The 23,025-nt window shown below is 45.5% G+C and overlaps 1 protein-coding gene across 4 annotated transcripts in view; it reads right to left on the bottom strand.

Annotated features, from left to right (window-relative positions):
• DPF1 (double PHD fingers 1) overlaps positions 1-23,025 on the bottom strand; it is a 516,551-nt gene that overhangs the window by 350,781 nt on the left and 142,745 nt on the right. For 2 of the 4 annotated variants that reach the window (XM_086938021.1, XM_086938022.1), the window contains exon 1: positions 21,567-21,761. The exons of the other annotated variants lie outside the window; for them this stretch is intronic. In XM_086938021.1, coding sequence (XP_086794147.1) covers positions 21,567-21,628 — 62 coding nt within the window. In that variant the 5' untranslated portion in view covers positions 21,629-21,761. Of the gene's footprint in view, positions 1-21,566; positions 21,762-23,025 lie in introns of those variants that run through there. 4 annotated transcript variants of the gene reach the window in all.

Genomic DNA, 23,025 nt, shown 5'->3' with positions numbered 1-23,025 from the left:
TAGCTACCACTAGTACGGCTTTCTATAAAGGTTGTCTTAAACCTATCATCAATAAGGGTTGTTTGGACTGGTGCAAGGTACCCACTAGAATAGTGGACAGAATATGTCAGGCCAACTTCTCACAGTCACACTTACACCAAAGAGCATTCCTCTCTGTTAGCCCAATGTTCACAGCTCTTCTTCCCTTTGGGAGACAGATGATGAACAATGGCCGTGTTATGTATGGCTCCCCAGTGACTCCTCTGTCAATTTGTAGCAGCTGAAAAGAGGGGCAGATGATTTTAGGTGCTATACATAACATAAAATGATAGATGGGTAAAAAGTGAATTAAAGTGATATTTTTCACCTTGGGGTTTCCGAGTAACATCATAGACTACTCAAGCTTTGCTCAAAACCCTTCGGTGAAAAACATCCCAGATTACACTGTTACCATCTATGAATCTAAATCTACATCACAAGGCATGTGGTTAGTAAATGTCACCTGAACCCCAAGATAGCAGTATATGAACATGCTGTAGTTTGCTCTTTATGTTTTTTTTTTCATTGCATGGTTATTTTGAAGGGTGCTAGCTAGTAAAAGGTGTAGGGAAAGGTTCATTGAACCTAACTGAATTACTCTGTTTGTTTTCTCAAGTAAAAACAGAAAAAAGTGTTTTTGCTTATTACAGAATTTGTCTGCAGAAGGAGGGTAGAGTTAAATCAGTTCTCTGCCAGGTGCTACTGACAATTGGCAAACATTTGAATAGAATGCTCATGATTTATTCACAAATGAATAGAAAATAGCCTTTTAGCCTGCTGTAGTGGGCTATACCAGCCATTTAAGGCCCGCTCCAGCGTTAAATGCCCGAGCCGAAGGCGAGGTCTTTCTAGCAAGGGAGCAGGACTGTAATGCCGGTATAGCCCAGCTACGGAGGGTTATGAGGCTATTGGAACATTCCGCCACTAAAGGGTATAATGTTCTAACAAATAAAACAAAGGCCTCACGTAGCCCTTGGCGAGTGAAATCCCCTGAGGTACGGAGAGGCCTTCGTACACAGCAATAGCTGTGAAGGATAACATTGGAATGTTGGCGCTCATGGCTTCTACCGGCCATTAGGAGCCCGGAGCACTCAATTGTTTTCAATAGCGCTCCCAACATTCCAATATTCTAATTTTGATTAAACTATTAGCAATGGTAAAGTACTGTATAGTGGTCTGGGGATGTTGTTGTGATGTCGTCAAGAACGTAGATTTTTAGAAAACATGGTTTGCTTTGTTAATAACACATTCTGTCCATAGAAGGATTGGACCATTAAAACTGTTCTCTGCATGGGGCAGCAAAAAGGGGCACTTCTTCGAATTGCAATCTCAATGTTTTGCTTACTTTTCATAAATAGAATTTTGATTAAACTATGAGCAACTATAAAGCTCTGCAGCTGGGGCCGTGCAGGTAAGAGCAGTGGGGGAGGGGGTTTCAACAGACGATGAAATCCCACCCCCACCCACCGGGCCTCACCACTCTTACTTGCACGGGCTGCGGCTGCAGATCTGCTAAGTAGTTTGGGGGCTTTCACTGTGTTGGAATTTCCACAAAATATGAAAACTATTTCACAGGTCGCTTTGAAATATGGATTTTTATTAGCGATTGGCAAGCAACTGAATGCTCGAGGCAAGCTGGAACCTAAAACCTGGCTTTGGCTCAGCTCGAGGTCCTGTTGGAACCCCAAGCCCATAACGGGCCGGGCTTTCACATGGTTTCTGACTGCCATCCTCCCTCTTACCGCGATGTGGTGTTATGAGCAGAGCTGCCCTGGTTACCTTGGTTCGAGTCTTGGCGCCGGCTCAACATCCTGTGATTCTGGGCAAATCACTTAATCTTCCCATGCCTATAAACAATGCATGTGACCTTGCATAATGTATCTGGTGTTCATGTAAAGCGCTCCAATAACCCTCGGGTCGACTTTGCGCTACATTTTGAACTGCAGAAAAATGCACTGAGAAGTAAAAACAGAGCCTTAGCAGAAGCAAGGACAAATAGATACCCATGTATTGACTGATATGTACAAAGTGAAATAAGAAAACCTGGAAAAATCGTGGCTTCTCTGCTTAAATTGTGTTATTTTAGGAACACATTTTATTTCACCAAAACTATTTTTTCTTCATTATCACGTGTATGAAAGCACTTTGAAATGCGCGAGTCGAGACTTCCAGTTGACAAAACTATCACTTTTCATAAATACTGTTCAGTGCAGTGATGCAGTGTGCCCTAGTAATTTCAAAGCTACATCATGGTAAAGAAATACACTTTTTAGAATTTTGAAGAGTCTTTACATATTTTACATGAAGCTTGTTGTGTGATCTGCATAGCAAATATGTCCGGGGCTCCGCTCATGCACAGGTTCTAAGATCCAAGCCAGACCCTAGTCTCGGCTCTCCCAGTTCATCTGTTGGCTCGTCCACCTCTAATTTTTATCCCTCGCCATTTTATGCAATAAAAGCAGCCAAACATGCAAGGGGCCGAGACAATGGGAGAGGAGCGGGGTAGTCGCTGGAAACATCTGTTTCTCGTTCACCCACCTTATCGATTACATCTGGAGCGCAGCATTTATTCTAACGCTGTGCTCTGGGAGCGGGAACTGCAGAGAAATTTAATTGGATGGTTGAAAGTCACATACGATGAGCGGGGAGAGAGGGCTGGTGAACAGATCAACCCACGTTTAGCCCAATTAGTGGGTGTTTCTTTCCAGCAACACCTTTCACGTGGTGAGATTCTGAGATAAGGAGGCTGGGAAGAGAGGGGCAGGAAACGAATGAAAGAGGACAGAGACAGAAGAGACAGTGTCACAGAAGGAGGGCATGTGGAAGCGGGGGAGGGGCAGAGAAAGGGGTGGAAAGAAGGAATGGCGGCAAGGGACTGAAAAAAACAGGGGATGGGGGAGTTGGAGAGGGCGGCTTGACGAAGGGAAGAGAAAGAAGGGTCTCGAAGGAGACAAAGAGTGGAGAATGAAGTTGGAAGGAAAAGGGTGAGCAAAAGAGGGGGTGAGGGTGATGGCACTGGAAGGAGAACTGTGTTTTGAGACAGAGGAAAGAGGGAGGGCGAGGGAGAAGAAGGTAGAAGGGAAGATGGGGTATCAAGAGTAGCAAATCAAAATCTGTTGGTAACCCCCAGATTTAGATTGGCCACTAAAGGGGGGAAATCTCTCTTTGTCTTAAGCTCTAGGGCCTGGAACAAACTGCCACCCCAGCTTCGGCTTATATCTAAGGAGAGTCAATTTAGGAAATCCCAGAAGACATGGATTTTCTCCCTCACTGACGCGGCCTGTAGGGCACTGGTGTAGAGTTTGTATTGTGTTCTGAGTTGCCTCCAGTCCACCAACCTATTCCAGCTGGGTTGGCCTTGAGCGCCAAGATGCTCCTTGGAGTGGTAGGAGCGCTATATAAATGTGACCTTACATTACATTACAAAGGGATTGAACTACATTAAATATGAGTGGAGCGAATTAGAGGTGAAAGAGACTGAGGAAAATAAAAAGACTGAAACATCATGTGGGAAGTGAGAGGAGTCGAGGTGGGGTGGACGACAACAGAGATGGGCATGAGAGGTCAAGGCAATGGGAGACAATGAGATGAAAACAGCAGCAGAAGGGAGAGGGGAAAGAAGAAAAAGAGGGGAAGAAAGTGTGAAGTGGCAGACGCGATAGATACTGGCGGCATTGGGGATGGATGTGGGGCAGGGTATTGTGGTAGGAAGTAACGAGAAGAGTGAAGGGAAGGAGACGGTGTCATGGCACTGAAGATGGATGAGAGAGCAACCATAGGGTGAGAAAAGTTCTGGATGAAAAGGCAAATGAAAATAAATGGAAAAAACAGGCAGATAATGTCAAGACTGGTGTGGTCACTAGAACTGCAAGACCCGCTTATGCCGCTCAGTCTTTCATAGCAGCATGGAGAACCAGAGCCAGTCTTCATACTCCCTGGGCCTGATTACATAACAGGAAGTGACAAGGCATGACCGTTAACCTTGCTAACATCACAGGAAGTGACACACATTAGAAGCAATAACATCACAAAATGTTGTGATATCCCTTGCTAATGTAACATAAATATCAAACAATACAATGCGTCACACTACATATTTATCAGCAAAATATATGTACAAATCTAAAACCCCATAGATCATAAACTTCTTCCAAACTCCAAAGGCGTTCAAAGAGGCTACAGTGCATAGGGTCGCAAATGTTATGAGCAAATTGGCCTCTTCCTGCTTGCCCCAACAATTAACCTCCTCCCTGTGAAACAACCCCTGAGCAGAAGAGCCTGCGTTCTCCTACTTGAGAAGCCCCTTCTCCGAGACCAACAAAAGTGAGGGAAATGGGGATTAATCCAGCCAGCCTGGCAAACTGCAAAACTACTTTCTGGTCATGATACTGGAATAGATCAATAACCAGACACCGCAGCGGAAATGTGGACTAAACCTTCGGCCCAAAAAATCACAGCACCATCCTCCCTATAGCCACCAAAGCAATACAATGTAGAGAAATAGAAATAGGAAATAACCTCAGGTCCAGAAAAAGTGGATGAAAAGTACCAGCTTGTAGGAGACAAAATGAGAAGATACACATTTCAGTTGCAGGTGAATTGAGAGCTTTGTCAGTCACAGCATAGAACAGGTGCTAGGTGGTGCTATGTGGCTTTGCACTGACTTCGTTAAGCTCCAAAAGAGACAGAGCGGAGGCGCATATAAGCACCACCCATGTGCCCAACATCAGTTTCTTCCTTGACTCTTTCCATGCCCCCTATTGCGGTGCACAATACAGTTGGAAATACCAGTGTACAGATCCATAAATTGGGGATCGTTTTAGACGGTAAAAGGAGACCACTTCTAAGAAGGGGGAGGAGCCTGGTTTTCAAGTCTGTAGTGCCTGGTGAACGTGTGCATCGGTGACCATGTTGCAGCCTGGTAGATCTCAATCACTGCCACTCCGCATGTCAATGCTTTGGTAGCTGCATTAGTCCTGGTGGAATGGACTCTTCGTCCTTCCAGACGCTGCTTTTTGGACAGTATACAACAAATCTCAATGCAAAAGACTATCCACATTCGGTGAGATGAGACCTGGGGAATAGCTCCCTTCTGTAAGACTCAGAGAGAAGAGGAGTATTTTCCTATGTATATCAAATTTGTTAATGTACTGCTTGTTTCTGTGTCTCATGGTATTAGGGATATATTCATGATGCTTTGTTTTGCTGTGTAGTCATGTCAGTAAATGATATACTTTCATGCTTTCTGTATGGAGTGAAAATAAATAAAAATATATATATTTGTTTTAAACAAAAAAGTCTATCCACCCTGAAAGAGTTCTTTTCTGCACTTCTTACCATTGTTAGCGCTAGATAACGCCACAAAAATGTAAATCATTCACCTGATGGTCTTTGGTGTGATCAATGTAAAAACGTAATGTTATTTTGGGGTCCAGTCGATGGGAGTCTCTCCTCCTCTTTCATGGGGTGAGGAGGAATAGAGAACATTGGGGTGATGATGGATTAGCCCCGTGTGAAAAGGAAGCACCACTTTCGGCAAGAAGGCCACCCTGGTCTATAGCACCAGTAAAAAAAAAAAAGGTGGAGGGCTGTGGCTCACTCGCACAACGAGCTGTGTGAACACAACGAGGAAGACAGTCTTTGGGGTCATAAGATTAAACAAGCAACTATACATTGGCGCTAAGAGAGTACCCAAAAGAAATGTCAGGACCAAATTAAGGCCCCACTGTGGCATCATAAACAGTTTGAGAGGGATCGTTTGTCAAACCTTTAATAAACAACATCACAACAGGTGATTTAAACTAATACAATCGGTCCAGCAAATATAAAAAGGCCGTAAGATCTGACAAATAACCTTTAATAGTGTCCACTGGAAGGTCTTGCTGAGCCAACAACAAAATAAACATAAAACAACCAACAGTTTGGCTGGTAAAAGGTCTGTCTTGTGGGTTCCACACCAGGTCATAAATTTGTTCCAGCACCCAGAATAGATGGACTTCGTTGATGGGCATCTTGCAGCAACAATGACATCCACAAACTTAGGTGGTAGATCAAACACTCAACTGCTGCCACGCAGTCTCTTCGTATGAAGCTGTAGACTGCACCGGTTCCGGTGCTGAACACTGTCCTACTGTTGCAACAGAAGATCCTATTGAAGAGGAAGCCTGATCAGGGTTCAGATGCTCATGCCCAGAAGTTCTGGGTGCAAAAAAACGATGGATTTAGGCCCAGATCTCTGTACTGGTGTGAATGTATGACATTGTTCTGTATTCTGTCCATCAATTGTTGTTTTGCATTTGTCACCCCGAGTGGGATGGGTATGCTCAGGCATGAGTCCCATGCTCTCCACACCACTGGAGTCAAGCTATCCTGGCTGAAGACGGCTGATAGCCAGAAACCGGTCCTAGGATGCTTGATTCCGGTCCAGGAAAGACATTGCTTGGCAGTTCGGGCTGGACTGTTCCCATGAGGCACAGGGTCAAGGCTGATTTGCATATGGCCATGTCTGAACTGGGGTGGTGTGGAGTGCAAAAAAACGATGGATTTAGGCCCACATCTCTGTATTGGGGTGAATGTATGACATTGTTCTGCATTCTGTCCATCAATTGTTGTTTTTCATTTGTCACCCCGAGTGGGATGGGTATGCTCAGATTTGAGTCCCATGCTCGCCACACCACTGGAGTCAAACTATCCTCGCTGAAGACGGCTGATAGCCAGAAACCGGTCCTAGGATGCTTGATTCCGGTCAAGGAAAGACATGGCTTGGCAGTTCGGGCTGGACTGTTCCCATGAGGCACAGGGTCAAGGATGATTTGCATATGGCCATGTCTGAACTGGGGTGGTGTTGAGTGCAAAAAAACAATGGATTTAGGCCCAGATCTCTGTACTGGGGTGAATGTATGACATAGTTCTGCATTCTGTCCATCAATTGTTGTTTTGCATTGATCACCCCGAGTGGGATGGGTATGCTCAGACGTGAGTCCCATGCTCGCCACACCACTGGAGTCAAACTATCCTCCCTGAAGACGGCTGATAGCCAGAAACCGGTCCTAGGATGCTTGATTCCGGTCCAGGAAAGACATGGCTTGGCAGTTCGGGCTGGACTGTTCCCATGAGGCACAGGGTCAATGCTGATTTGCATATGGCCATGTCTGAACTGGGGTGGTGTGGAGTGCAAAAAAACGATGGATTTAGGCCCAGATCTCTGTACTGGGTGAATGTATGACATTGTTCTGCATTCTGTCCATCAATTGTTGTTCTGCAATTGGCCCAATATGAAGCACCTAGGATGACTTGGCCTTGTGTTTCCTGTTTTGCTTCAGAGCTCTGGGCAAGAGATGCTGAGGCAGGGAAGCATACAAACGTTGTGTGTTCCACTGCAGCTCAAATGTATCTCCTAGGCAGAGCCTTCACAGGAACTCCAACATGCAAACATTTGGGCACTGACCTTTCTCCTTGTTGATAAAGAGATATAACCAGAGATCTCCCTTTGGCAGAAGACATTCTGCTTTGCATTCCTATGTTTTCTCTTCGATTTGGACTTCGACTTACCAGGTGAATTCGCCAACAAAGAAGATCTGTCGCTGGATCAACCTCGAAACTGAGATCAGTAGAGGGTCCACGCCCTCAACTTAGAGAGGGGGTGAGACGTACACAATGTCCATGACTTCTGCTGATGTTCCATGACGTATAGCTTCACCTCATTATCCCGGATCGCCCTCAGGTGTATGAGAGCACACTCATCACACAACTTGGAGTCATGCCCTGAGTCCAAACAGTAAAGGCACATCTTGTGGAAGTCTGTTTATAACAGTCACAAAATGGTTTTAACCCTGTTGTTTTAGGTGGGGACATTGTTCCCTTGCACACTAAATTTAGATGTGAAAAATGGGTGAAAACCATTCAAAGAGAGAGAAGACCTCTGTATCCACATTTGAAGGTGCAGGAAGAAAGGAAATGGTGTCGTCACGCAGGGTTGGCCCTTATATGCGCCTCAAATCTATCATTCCTGTAGCACGATGCAGTTAACGGAGAGCCACCATCTAGCTGCACGCAGGCGCACTACTATGAAATCTTTCTGTGTCTAGTCTAAAACATAGGGAATAGACTAAAGGGGAGGAACCTGAGATTAGTACTATCCATCAAAAATCAGCGGTGAAAGCTTCTCTCAGACATACAGGCACAGTATGGCTAATCATATGTAGAACAAGTGCACATAACAGGCAGTAAATAGTGCATGTTTCCATCACACACACGGGGACACACACACACAGTAGGTACTGTTATTACACAGGGAGAATCAGTGCCTGGACGGTACCACTCATCTAGCAGCAGCGCATGCGTCCACCCAAAATCAGAAGAGCTGCAGCACACAGAGAGGCAAGCATCCTTATACACAAAGTACACAGAAAAATGAGCACCAACCATGCAAGATTCCCTCGAAAACGGAACAGGAATGGCTCCAACCGGACAAAGTTACCGTAGTGGCCTATGTACTGGTACTCAGCCGCGCATTGCTCGTGAAAGCCCGGCATTGTTATGTGAGGGTTCCGTGTGCAGGGCTGCTGAGAGCAGCAGTAGGAGATGGAAGGTGTTGCTACCAGCAGCTCGCTGATATAAGATTCTAACCAGCTTATTTGTCCTTACCTGCAGTCTCCTTCGTTCTTGAAGAATCACTGTTCCAAGTACAGACCAGCAGTAGGGCAAGCCCACACACAGAACTTAGATTGCTATAAAACAAGGCCATTCTACTCTGGCTTGATGCACAAGAGTGAAATCTCTCTTCATAAAGAATATGACAGTGAGAAACAGGATAAAATCTCCATCCCTAAGCCCCACCTTCTAGTAATGCTGACTAGCAGACGGGTGCAAGACAGCAGGTAGGGTGGAGGGTGCATCAGCAGCTGCTAAAATAGGATCTTGAGAAAGCACGAAGGGAAATGCCACAGGGAAGGGTTTTAAACATCGATTTACATCAGATATTATCAGCGATCTTGCTTACCCCAATAAGTACAGAGTTCTTCTAGAAGCACAACACCTGTAAGCACGGAGGCATCCTGAGCAGCAACAGAAGCACATTTTATTAACACCATGCGCGCTAGCGGAATTCCGCTAGCGCGCTGGGTTTTTCAAAAACGCACTTTACGAGACGAGCTGGGCTCGTCATCAGCGTGCGAGCGGGCTACGCCATGACGAGCCCAGCTCGTCATGAGCGTCGAAGGGGTTAAGCTAAAAAATGTGAAATGCTTTATCACTTCCTGTTTTTGGTTAGACCCATTTTTTAATGTTAATTGAAATGTGCTGAAATATTAGCAGGCCAAAATGAACGAAGGGAATGAGAAGAAACATGAATACATGGCACATGAGTAGGTGGAGGTAATCAGAGGGAAAAACAGGAAGGGGAGGAAATAAAATGGGATAAAAACAAAGGTGGAGTATGAAAGGAAAAAGGAATCCGAAAGATAGAAATACATCAGAAGAATTAAAAAAGAAACAGTGCGAATGGGAATTTGAGAGAAGATGAAGAAACAGCATTGGCAAAGCCACTAGATCTCGTCTTCCAATGACATTACCTGACCTTTCCAGCTTTGCCAATGCTTTTTTAAGTCCACATCGGCAAAGAAAGAAAACAGGGATGATGCATGTGCATGCGCAGGCACACATGCACCATTGATCTAAGGCTGCCTCAGCGGCATAGTGCATGCAGGGCACAAGTCGAGGGTGCAACTGGGTAGAGGGCGTCCACCTACTCTTTCACAGAGTTTACACCGTCTACCCTGCCAAGAGAGTGGGCCACACAGGAAAATGCTGAACTTTTCCCAGTGTAATTTTCAGATACCTGGACACAATCAGCAGCACCTGCAGGTGTTTTGCTTTCGTTCCGAGCAGCAACTTGTACAGGCAAGGCAGGCGCTTATCAGCTTCCAGCGATGCCCATAGCAAAGGCCGAAGTTATGGGGCCGTCCAGCCTCCTTTTGTTGGAGTATCCTGGCTGGGAGCTATTGTGAGCCTCACACCAAAAATGCAACAGAGGGTAAACAAAGGCACACAGCTTACTTAAGAGAGGCGTGCTTTTGACTTTGTTCACTACCTGTATATAAAAGATATGCATGCACTGTAAGGATGTCAGATGTGTTGTTCTGTTCTAGTATTTACACAAATAAATTAAATACCACTATTTTGTTTCAGTTCTTTTATAGCGCTATACCTCTACTCTTCCCAATACAAGGTGTCAGAGCATTTTATATCACACGTACATATTATACAGGAATAATAAATCATATGTGTGAAAATCAATGTGCTGGATGTGTAACATAAGATAGTGAGGGTTACAAAGTTTGAGTCACACGTCCTTCATAGCTCACTGTTCTATATTGGAAGTATTACAATTTGTGAACAGCAAGTAACAAAAGTATCTTTGTGTTAAAATCAGTAACTCACTAACCCATCTAGATAAAATAAGAATCTGCCATCTGCGTGTTACATGATGTGCTTTGTAGGAGACATTGTAACTCTCTATGCTACTTTGATTCAAAACTGTGACAAGACAAAACACAGATCTCTCCACCAAATACCTTAACTCCCACAGTTGTCTTACCATTATTATTATACCCCAAGATTTAGTTGCCCCACAAAGATCTCTGCAGCAGGTGCCTTAACCCCATAAGATATTTTGAAAATGCAGACTTTGCAGCCAAATTAGCAGAACAGATTTACCACCGCACTTCTCTTTCTTGTCAATTTCTTTGTGGCAGGGATTAAAAACTAAGGGCCATATGTATCAAGGCTTTTGTGATTCGCAAAGGCCGAAATTCGCAGAATTTCTGCCTTAGCGAATCGCAAAAGCCCTTTTTAGCATATTTGCAATGTATCAAAAAATAGCATCATAAGGAATAGCAAAAATGTGCGATTCCTTATTTTGCGATAGCATTTAGGGAATCGCAATTTTGCGATTCCTTAAATGCTATGTAAGAAGCATTTTAAAAATGCAAATTCAGGTTTAGGAATCGCAAATTACCACCAACTTGTATTTGGTGGTAATTTGCGATTTCTTGTAAATATGCACAATTGTGCATTTGTGAGGGTGGCATATGACGCACATACATGCCCTTAGGGCATGTATGTGCGCCATATGCGCACACATGTCATTTTCAGGGGTGCAGCAGGGTGTTCTTGAGACACCCCCTGCACCCTTGAAAATTCGCACAATTTGCGATTAGCAAATTGCGATTAGCAAATTTCCCCTTCATTTCTATGGGCCTCCTGGCCCATAGAAATGAATGGGAAGTATTCCTTATTTGCGAATTCGCAATTTGCGAATTCGCAAACAAAGAATAATAAGGAATCGCTAAAATTCCTAGATTACCTACATACATACCGTTTTGCGAATTCTAAATAGCGATTCCTTAAGATTCGCTATTTTAAATTCGCAAAACGGAAGTATTATACATATGGCCCCTAATGTATAAGCTGAGGCCCATATTTATTTTTTGTCATGGTTCTGTCACTTTTTTGCCACAACCCTGATCCAAAATCACATTTGTTAAATATTGTAATGCGCTCAAACGTACTCATGATAGACCTGCTGAGCATATGTGTGAGGTCTTAAGATCTGATGTCACTTATTGTGAGGTAATGGGTTGTGATGCCACTTCCTGTGATGCCACGTGTGATGCTAAGCGCTATGATGTCAAGCAATGTGATGTAACGCGCCATGATGTCACTTGCATACTGATTAACTTGGTTAGTCCCCCCACTTTTTTTACTATACAATGAGTGCGTGTGTGTGCATGCTTCACCACAGATGCTTTATGAAGCTGTGGATATTTTGTTTAAATGTAATGTTCCAAGATGGCAGACACCCATCTTGGAGTGGTGAATTAAAAATATATATAAAGTGCAATAAAGCAATATTTTTTTTTGCGAAAAGGAGAACCCTGACTACAAATTGCAGCTGCCGTGCCCTTAAAAAAAAAAGGGGCTAGGGGGAGCAATAGTGGAGCAGGCGGGGAGGGGTATACGGGATAAGTTAGTGCTCTCAAGAAGCAGGGGAAGCAAAGGAGGAGCTGGTGGGGAGTTACTTAATAAAAAGAAAGAAAAAACTATTGAACGCGTGGAGCAGCAGGGGAAGCAACAGATGAGCAAGGGAGTTGAGATCAGTATGGAGGGTTCTGGAGGGCAGGGATTTAGGTGGGGGAGTAGCAAACGAGGGAGAGTGCAAGAAATGGCAAAGAAATGTTTTAAAAGTGGTTACCTGACAGTAAGTAGTCGAAGAATACAAACAAATGCTCCAGGTGAGGGCAAAAACACGAGTGAATGAAACTATTGAATAAGAAGTAAGCAAATGAGATTGACTAACTGTAGGATGCTGGCTCCATATAAACTATACCAAAAAAGGTATAGTGTGCACAGAGTCCAGTGGAAGCCCAAAGGTAGGTAGAGGTAAAAGTAGATAGCACCTTACTCTCGATTTGTGGTAATGTGGGCGAGAAGTAAGGCTTTATCAGATGGTAGTGTTAAGCATTTGTTGTACACATTCAATCAGCAAATGATTGCACACACTCAAAGACTGAACTCAGACCAATTTGTTTTGTATAACAACATTATTAAGTCATTTTATTTCTAGAACCAAGCCAAGTCTGGCACAGGGAAGTGAAATAAATGCTTTGCAAAATATTATGGAGTGTTTACAATTGAATGCAAGTTAAAATGCAGCTGTTTGAAATACAGGTATGTCAAGGATTCAAAATTACTGTCCAGATTACTTTTCAGTGACTTTTTAAGTTACTCATTGTGATATGCCTAGATATCACACCAGGACATTTCCCAGAGACAATGTAAGTAAAATCAGTTTTGTACAGTTGTAGTTATTCAGGTTTTCATACAATTCAACTCCACACTGAGAACATTTTTCAAGGAAAAACAGTCAATGTATTCCTATGAAGAGAAATTAAGTTATCGGTTAACAATTAAGTACTCAGTCTTTGGGGTTGAGTTTCTGGGGTTAGATCAAGGTTTCCCCCAGGGTCAAGAACGCACCCTCAAAGCACACTCAGCGGCACTAGGGCAGCCGGGTGCAGAGTTCTGAGTCCCAATGATCAAACAGTGGATAGGGGGCCTCTGGTTGGTGGCTGCTCACGAGCAGGTTGTGGGAGCAAAGCTCCTGGTGTTAGGCTCAGGGCAAAGGGGGATCCGAGTTAGCACTCAAAGTACACCTGCAGCGGGGCAGGGGCGGCTGGGTGAAGGGTGCTGTGTTGGCGTCGGGTGTCCTGTTGTTTTCAATGGGAGTTGCCGGTTTTGGATTTTGGCTGCAGGCTCGGTCCAAGAAGACTTCCGGGACAAACCAACAACTGGCCAGGTAAGTTGGGGGGCTAGGGGACATAGGTGCACTTCCGGTTCTCTTCTCCAGGGTGCAGGGCGGCTGGATGCAAGGGTGTCTTTTGAGGTCAAATTTTACCTCACCGGGCCACTCGCGGTTTGGGGGGGCTCCATGCAGAGGCTGTAGGCGACGTCGGGAAGTCCTAGAGGGGTCAACCCGCGGTGGACTCGGACTCTGGAGTGCTGGGGGACCTCACTGGCACCGGTGGGCCACTCGAACTCAGCCGTAGGCGACGGGTGCAGTGGTGGTTCCAGGCGTTGGGTTTCTTTGTCCTCAGCAGGCTCAGAGTCTATCTTGGGAGTTTCTTTTGAACAGAGCTGCTGTTTACAGGAGATCCGGTCTTTTTTTAAGGCAGTCAGTCCTACCAAGGATTCTGGAGGTAGCTGGCTGCAGGACAAGGCGACTTTTGGAGCAGGATCTCTGGAAACTGCAGACAGGCCGGTAGGGCAGGCCCAAGTCAGTTCTCCTCTGCAGTCTCCTCTGCTGGGCGTCTTCTTTTGTCCTTCTTCTTTGTAGGATGCAGGAATCTGTAATCTTGGTTCAGGGCTGCCCCCTAAATACCGTATTTAGGTGGCGCTTTAGGGGTTTTGAGGTCAGTAGCCAATTGGCTACTGACCTTAGGGTGACTACTCCCTTGGTGTGCTCACCCCACGTGGGCGAGTGGGCTCAATCCCTAATCCTGATTGGGGAGTGCCTTCCATCTGCAAGATGGCGGGCACTGAAGAGTGGGCTTCACCTCGCCTCTCCCACCTGAGGGGTAGGGTTAGCAGAGGTGGGCACACTTTCTGGGCTGGCTAATTTTTCCCGCCTGTCTTCCCGCCGAAAAGGAGGGGAGACAGGAGGGGTCCTGCTCCTGATAGCAGGAGAGGCAGGGGGGCACATTACAAAGGCGGACAGGCCTTTGATGCTCCCCAGCCACAGATGGCTCTTCCTGGCCTGGGGGAGGTGTGAACAGCTCTGCCCAGGAAAGGCTTTGTTTCTGGGCTCAGAGAGCAAAGGCTCCCACCCTAGGGGTCCAGAAACATGTCTCGTGGTGGCAGGTTGGTGTGTACCAGTCAGGGAACCCACTAGAGGCTGGTCGTTTTTCAGGGGGCATCTCTAAGATGCCCTCTGAGCGCATTTTTCATTAAATCCCACACTGGCATCCGTGTGGGTTTAATGTGTGGAGGAGTTTGATACCAAACTTTCCAGTTTTCAGTAAAGCCTTTATGGTGCTGTGAAGTTCGAAATGACAAACTCCTAGCACCATATACTCTTAATGGCATTACTGCACTTACAATGTGTACGAAATAGTCTAGACACTGTGGGGTACAGGGCTCGTGCACTTGTTCCTTCCCCACTGGTATAGTGCACCCAGCTATAGGGGTGGCTGACCTATGCCAGGGCAGAGGCTTGTAGGCATGGCACACTGGGATGTGTGCCATGTCGACTTTTCACTTTGTTCTGCACCAAAACAGGCAGCCTGAAATGGCAGTGTGTGGGTGTAACGGTACAGGGCCTCTAAGGGTGGCACAATATGTGCTGCCACCCTTAGGGACCTTCCCTAGCCACAGTGCTCTTGGTACCCATGGTACCTTTTACAAGGGGCTGACATGTGGCCAGAGAGGGATGTATGTCATTACATCGCATACCAATACCACGCGTGCCATTACAACACAGGTATTACTACGCGATGTCAATGTTAACGACATGCCATTACATCGCAAAATTTTACCACAACTATGCTTTTACCACGCATGCCATTACAATGCAAAGGCATGGTAAAGCTATGGTTGTGGTAAAAGTTTGAAAGGTAAGGGACTCTACCCTACCCTACCCTAAACACTAATACAGTACCCCTACCCAACCCGACCCTAGTCCAATCCCTACAATAACACTACACTACCCTGCACGACCCCCTGACACTACACTAAAACACTACACTACACAAACACTACCCTAAACCCTAAAACACTACACTACACAACCACTACAACACTACCCTAAACCCTAAAACACTACACAAACACTACAACACTACCCTAAACCCTAAAACACTACACAAACACTACAACACTACCCTAAAAGCTAAAGCACTACACCACTACCTTAAATCCTAAAACACTACACAACACAAACACTACCCTAAACCCTAAAACACTACACAAGCACTACAACACTACACTAAACTCTAAAACACTACACTACACAAACACTACAACACTAAACTAAAACCTAAAACACTACAACACTACCCTAAACCCTAAAACACTACACTAACAATACAACACTACACTAAACCCTAAACCACTACACAAACACTAAAAGACTACCCTAAACCAATACCCACACTACTTCCACCCCTACTCTAACTTAAACCCCAAAACACTACGACACTTCAACACTACCCTAATCCACTACCCACACTTCTTCCACCCCTACACTACCCCAACCCTAAAACACTACCCCTAGCACGACCCCCTACATTACCCAAACACCACTAACCCTAAAACACTACGACACTACAACACTACCCTAAACAAATACCCACACTACTCCCACCCCCTACACTACCTTTAACCCTAAAACACTACGACACTAAAACACTACCCTAAACCACTACCCACACTACTCCCACCCCAGGCACAATCACTCTTACCTCTCTTTCCTCGTGGTTCCTCTCCAGCGTCGCCGTCTCTGCTCCCTGTTCCTGCTTCCTGCTTCATGTCGAGGGGCGGTGCACGTCGTTGTGAGGAAACGGAAGAGCCTCTGTTTCCTCACAACGAGGTGGATCGGCATTACATCGCAAGCGATGTAATGGTATGCGTAGTAATGGCTATGCGTAGTTACATCGCATGCATTGTAACGCATGCGATGTAATGCACAGCGTGGTAAAAACCGCGTTGTGTTTGCTGTTTCCCGCCAGAGAGGTGCCAATTAGGGGTACAAGGTACAGTTTTGGGAGAGAACACAGGCCCCGGGAACCTGATCTGCAGGGACCCAGGGCCCATAGAGTCAGAGTGCATCAGTAGTCTGGTAAAAACTGGGGGGGTTACTGCAACAGAAACCCAGCTTCCTACACTAACCAACCAATGACCTGACCCATGCCCACTGTAAGTATTCGCTATCAGTCCCTTGTGCAAGCCTTGCACAATGCTGCAGATTTGTCGGGTTGATTGACGGTTTAATGGTACTATACAAGGTCATATGGTGCTGCTGGTACCCTACTATTACCAACGAATAGGTAGAGAGGCTGCTACCAGTCCATGTCCTTAGCTGACCGCAGCTTTGCCCTGTACTGCGGAGACAATAATTTCATGGACATGTTCTAGCCATTCAGTTGGAACTGGGCATCTCTGGGGAATTGTAACATTGACAACTTTTGAAAGAACAGTCCAGGCCCCAACATAACTCTTTGCTGCTTCTCAAGTCCTTTCGGGAATTAAGAATGGGCTTCTTTCTGCGCAAAGAAGAGAGCTTCCAATGAGTTTCATTTGGTTTAGTAATCATCTTATGATTAGTAAGATTACATGTGCTGGCTGCACACCACTATGGAAGAACTGTGAAATGCACATTTGGAATGCTTTGACCCTCCACTTTCCCAGTTGGCAACTCTGCACATATTTTGCTCTACTCTAAAATTACCCCCCCCCCCGCCCCCAGCCTCAATTCTGATAACCATACCCAAACTTTTTTAATAAGCTTGCCAAACATTATTTGTGTGCAACACCCTAACGACTGTAGTCCATTAGATTTAACATGAGACGCTTCTGCTTGCTAGAATACTGAGGCATCATCACACAAGTGTTTTATGTCAGACTGGGATGAACACGTCAGATACAGTTTTAAATACAGAGGAAACATGCTTTGTGTCAGGAGGTGGTGTTCAAGATGTAAGAATAACTGGATTCTGGTGACCACATGTGTGGTATCTTGAAATGTACAATAACTGAGACAGATTACAAGCCTTCAAAGGGATAATACGTTCTAGGTCCTCACACACAAAATAAGGGGGTAACGAATACACCCTTTGCTAAAAGTCCACAAATGTACAGTCTGGGGTGCTCCTCCTGCTGTCTGTATGGGACTCATTGGTACTGCGAGGGGAGCCCGGATGAGACTTTTTGCTTTCTGTCTGTGTTTTTGTGTCGCCACTTTTGGGGGAGGCCCAGCATTTTGCCAACCACTAAATGAACTCAAGTCACCAGGCCAGTCTGACTTTTTGTCAGCAGGCAGAAGGTGCCTCCCAGCATGGAGTGCAGCATCCACAGAGTAGCCCTTGCACATCCACTTCTAGCTTGGTGTGTACATTGTCAAGAGTTTCTCTGGTATTTCCCTGCCTCCTTACTCGCTATGTGTTACTCCCAAAGTATCCCTTGCAAGGCAGTGCCTTTGATTTTGGTGTATGGTAATTATTCTATATAGACCACTGTATGTCTGTGTCTTCATGCATGGTGTATGCTAGTCCTAGGTGTTCTCTTGCAGGTCTCTGCAATTGTGTGTGTTGTATATTTGTCACAAAAGTGATGTTGAATGTCTGTGCCTGCTTACATGATGTTTAGTATTCTCAGAGTTTGCATTGTGAGGTTATGCCTTCTTGTTTGGTGTCCTTTCTTCAAAGAGGAATCTTGCACATCATCTACTCCATCCCTGATGTGTAGGTTTCCTACAGTTTGCATTTTAACTCTGCTTTGGAGTTTGGTATATTCTATTATGAGTGCTTAATTTGCCATAATAATAATAAATTGGTACAGAGGCCGAATGTTTTTTATAAGGACCATGTCGCCAATGGTGCCGCGTACTATGGCTTCTGGAACTTCATTGCATCTCATGGCTCTTTCAAACTCCACCTCACACTTCCTGCCTCTATCTCACTTCTGCAGGGTTTTGTTCCCTTCTTTTTCTTTTCCTTGTCGTTGTGCTCCTATCATTTTCTTCTCGCTGTTATCTCTCTTTTCTGCCTTTCTCATACTTTCTGTGGGTGAAAGTCAGATGAGAAAAAAGTCTTGAAACCTTCAGCGCACAAGAAGCACTATATACAAGTATACACACTGGTGGCCTCAAATATGCAACCTCTGGCCTACTTTAGTAGGAGAGTAGTTCTGTAATCTTAAAAATGCAGAGAAAATCTCAGAATTTGGTTTTGTTCCAGCAATGTATTCATACTCAGGAAAAAGCTGCGCGCAGTAATTTAACCAAAACAATGCTGGCCCAGGGGTTTTGCAGAGAACATAGCCAGTGCATCTATAGAATTGTTAACCAAAAAATGCCGATGTAGATTCAGATCGTATGCAGGAGCCATCAACACCCATGATTTCAGTATAAGAAAAGTAACTTGCGAAAGCTCAACTGTTTCGTTACATGCAGGGAGCAAGAAATGAAACTGTACATTACATTTACTCTACGATGTTTGCAAGTTTCCCCTTGAGGCTTCTGTTTGAGAAGATTGCTCATCAAAGAGACACAGAAGTGATATCTTTACATCTCAACAGAGAGGAGGCCATAAGAAGAACTACATGGAAGTTGTAAGGCATTGGAAAGAGGACAACTTCCCAAGGCCCTGCTCACCATGTCTTGCTGCAAAGCCTTCCAGAAAACCTCAAATGTTAAGTAAACTCTGAAGTTAAATACACTAAGCAACGGGAATACTGGAAAACTAAAATACACTAAGCTATTGAGCAAAATGGGCCAGCCTTGGACTACCTGATAAGGTTTGTGGTTTGTTTTTCCTTTGAGGCCAAATAGTGCCATACCAAGCTGGACAGCACATAAAGCACTACATTAAAGGCCCATACTATATAACAACATTAATCTTACGTGCATGCTCCATTCTACCAGATTAAAAACCCATGATTCTGTGTCCTCACCACTCAACTGAGATTTACCACACATCTGCAGCTCTTGTGGTGAGAGGGGCAGGTAAAGGAAAGTACTTGAAAGGAGTCCAAAACTGTGCTACCATTCAACTTAGCACCCAAAGATGGCCAGAACCTCTAGGACAATTAAAATAATAGCATATACAATAGAAACAGACCAGAATCTCACTATTATAACAAACACTGGCAGAGACAATAAGTCTCAATTTTAATATGCGGTTGCTGACCTGTTGCCTTTGCAACTACTTATTTGTTTTAGAATAGTTTTGGGTAATTATACCACACATCATTCAAAGATGTTTGCCTATGATATTGGCTTTAACAATGCAATTATTCAAGCATTGGAAAAGCCTATCTTGACGGATGGAGAGTGCGAGCTGGTGGGCAGAAGTCAGGGATCAAGGGGCGCAAGAAGAGAGAAAACAGTGAGAGCACCGGACAACAAGGGTGGGGAGGCTGTCTGTGAAGAATGGACAGATAGCTTGGGGCGGCAGAGGGAGTGTGTGTGTGTGTGTGATATGTTAGAAACTATAGGTGTGCTGAAGACAGACAGCTGAGACGAAAAGAACAATGGTACATTCAGAACCCACATATGGGCCCTTTACGTGGGGTTGGTCCTTCCGGGTCTCTGACCTGGCAGCAATTAAAACTGGCTTTAAAAACTGGTCTCTATAGGCAATTCCGGACTGGGAACCCGAAACATCCCTGACAATTTTGTCAGACCAGACCCCCACCTCAACCCCTCAGAGGAGGGGGGATGCAAGAGTGAAGCACTGCTGCTTTTCTTACTGAGGGCCGATATTGCAGCACTGCTAAAAAACCGGCCCCCACCGCTGTTAAATCGGCCCTCGCCCTTCCAGCCTCCCAGGGAAATGCCCGCTGCTCGGAACGGCCAGTCCGGTCCTGCCCATAGGGCCCTATATTGATGTCTCTTAAAGGAAAACCACTGATCCTGTTCTCAACAACGGCATCTCAATAATTATTGTCAAACCATTTTAGGCAATTCATGCCAGTGAGGTAGCTCCAATTTATATTTCACATGATTTACTTAATTTACTTCCCTTAGAGTGTTTGTTTTACTGACATTTTTTATGCATCATGTTAGATAAAGTGCTCTGGAGTTGAGGATGAAGGCAGTGCAAGGCTCTCAAAATGCCTGTCAGTTGGTCATAAAGGTGATCAGAATACATACTTGTGCAATCCTTGGCCCCTCTGCGGAGCGTACAGAGCAGTGGTGGCAGGTGCCACGTATAATTGCAGATATGTGCTAGGGTGTGGATAGGAGACAAAGCTGTTGAAATAAAAAGAGAGCGAAAGTAAAAAAAATTAAGTGCTTACAGGTGAATACGTGAGGGGGCGGTGAAGGAGGTGCAATGAAAGTATGTGCAGAGGGAGAGAGTGAATAGAGGGTGCTCAAGACGAAATGAGGTGTGCAATATGAAGCTGAAGGATTTCTGGAAAATGTGGGGAGAGAACGGGTGAAAGTGTCTAACAGAGAGGCAGCAGTGATGTGCAGGGTAGAGCAGAAGTGACTGAGACACAGCACACCATCACTGTTCCACAGACCTCACTAATGGTTAATTTGCAGGCTCATATTATCTGAGTTGAAACATTTTCAAGACTAATTTTCCACAACAATATCCTTGTTACTCATTAATCCGATGCTGCAAACAGGCACTTTACAAAGCCAATAGTTCAGGCTTGCTTTAAGCACATGTTCGTTACAGCGTGCTAGTTAGTCGGAAAACAGTATGATACATGTTTTAAGCTACGCCCTTAACCACATATTCAGTTACGCTTCCTTAACCACGTCCCTTTTAGGGACCACTCACACCTTTCTCACCCCACTTAAAACCCTGGACCTATGGTAGAGTGAAACACTGTTGAAGCAGGGGTGTATCTGGGATTCGAGCAGTTGCATGAATGCAATGTTCTGTAGGTAGAATCTATTCAAGCAGATGACGCCACCGCATAGACTTCGCTTTACGATGTTAGATCTCTGAAGAAATTAAGGGGCATATTAGCAAGAACCTCGTTAAAATTATTGCCGTTTTAGCGGCAGGAAACTGCCGCTAAAACGGCGATAATGGGCTTGCTATAAGCATTATAGAATTCCAATGAAAGCTCAGGTTAGATGTGCAGGGCATTCTTGCTAATATGACCCATAGTTTTCTGGAAGCCAATGAACACTGACATAAATAAGCCCGCCAAAAGTGCTGAAAGCAACTTCACCACGTGCGCGATAAACGGATGATGTAAGTGATGAGCTTTGAGGGATACGTACCCAGAAAAGAGGTAGGCATCCCGCAACTTACCTCAAAAAGAAACCTATGAGTTGCAAAAGTAGTTCCAAATATGTCTCCTCTGCGCAGCCCATGCCTCGCTCCAATACAAGTTATTCCGTCGTTCACAGCATCCGAGCACTTCAACGCCGGGCACGTGGCCGTCTAAAACAAGCTAACTGGCTGCTAAATGAGCGCGGCCCTGCGGGCGGCTCGGCGCGTGCCGGCTCCGCGGCCGGTGCACCGCGCGGGTTAATTCTCACGCTGTCAGGGCGGATTGTCTAACTATCCTTTAAACGCCGCGGTGTGAAGTGCGCCGCGCCTGAATGATGGGTTTCTCTAACCCGCAGCACTAACGTGTCTTCAATTTTCCCCGCTCCGAGGTCCCCACAGAATCCCATTTGGAGCCGCCGGCGGGGGTTCCCGCCAAGGCCTTGTCTGCTGCCAGGCGATTACATGGAAACCTGGCTCTTGTCAGGCCCACTTTATCCTGTTATGCAGATGGCGCGCGGAGGGCCGCGGCCCGCTTGTCTCGGAGCAGCGGCGACAGGCTCCCGGGGCCCCTGGCGCGGTCCGACCCCTTGACGGACGCCGGGCGGGGCACCGGGTGCAGATGTGACAAGGCGACGAACAAGCCACCTTGCCGGGGCTGTCTGCGGAGTTCACGACTGTAGGAGGCGGCAAGCTGTAGCCCGAGGCTGCCCAGAGCGAGGCTCGAGGGAGGCTCGAGTCTGCCAACTCCAGTGCTCGTGCTGTGCAGCGTAGGACCGGGGATTTCAGCATCAAACTTTGAGTAAGAGAAAGAAAGAAGGCTGCAAATGGAGAAAGGAGTACGACAACGATAGAAAAACGGAGGCAAAGGGATCAGCCAAGGATGAAAAAGAGTCCGCACGAGTGGAATAATAGTGGTGAAGAAAAAGGCATTAAGTGGATCAAAAGTAGGCGGTCCTGGTCGTCAACGACCAGCCGTTCGGGCTCCTGAGCTAAACTTTTGGTCGGCTGCACATTTTTCCCCACAAATTCCACACATATGTCCTTCGGACACCTGTAAGAGGAAGAATTCCAACTTTGAGTAATGTACCTGTTACTTTGTTCTGCTGAGACAAGTGTCTACTCTCTAGGTCTCTTTTTATATTCGTAAATAATCCATGCCTACTTAATTGTGACATCCGTGCATACTCGTGTTTTAATTTTTTGACAAGTGCCCTTTCCACACGTGTCTATTATGATCACAGATGGTCTCGTGTGACATCAGTAACCACTCACCGCATGTCTTCTCTGACATCATTATCATACTCACAGTTCTCTTTCCACTTGCTTCTTCTGACGTCAATAAGCACTCACTGCTTTCTTCAATTGGATCTTTATTTTGGTGTTTAATATAGCTATCTCACTGCTGCTTTTGAGAGCTCTCACATACTGCAGCGGTGAAGAAATGCGAAACACAAGCAATATTAAAAAATAGTAAGTTGGAGGCACAAAGTGAGTGCCA

This window comes from Lissotriton vulgaris, chromosome 9 (genome assembly GCF_964263255.1).
Source record: "Lissotriton vulgaris chromosome 9, aLisVul1.2, whole genome shotgun sequence".
Taxonomy (NCBI): Eukaryota; Metazoa; Chordata; class Amphibia; order Caudata; family Salamandridae; genus Lissotriton; species Lissotriton vulgaris.
This window is presented reverse-complemented; position numbering and strand designations above follow the sequence as displayed.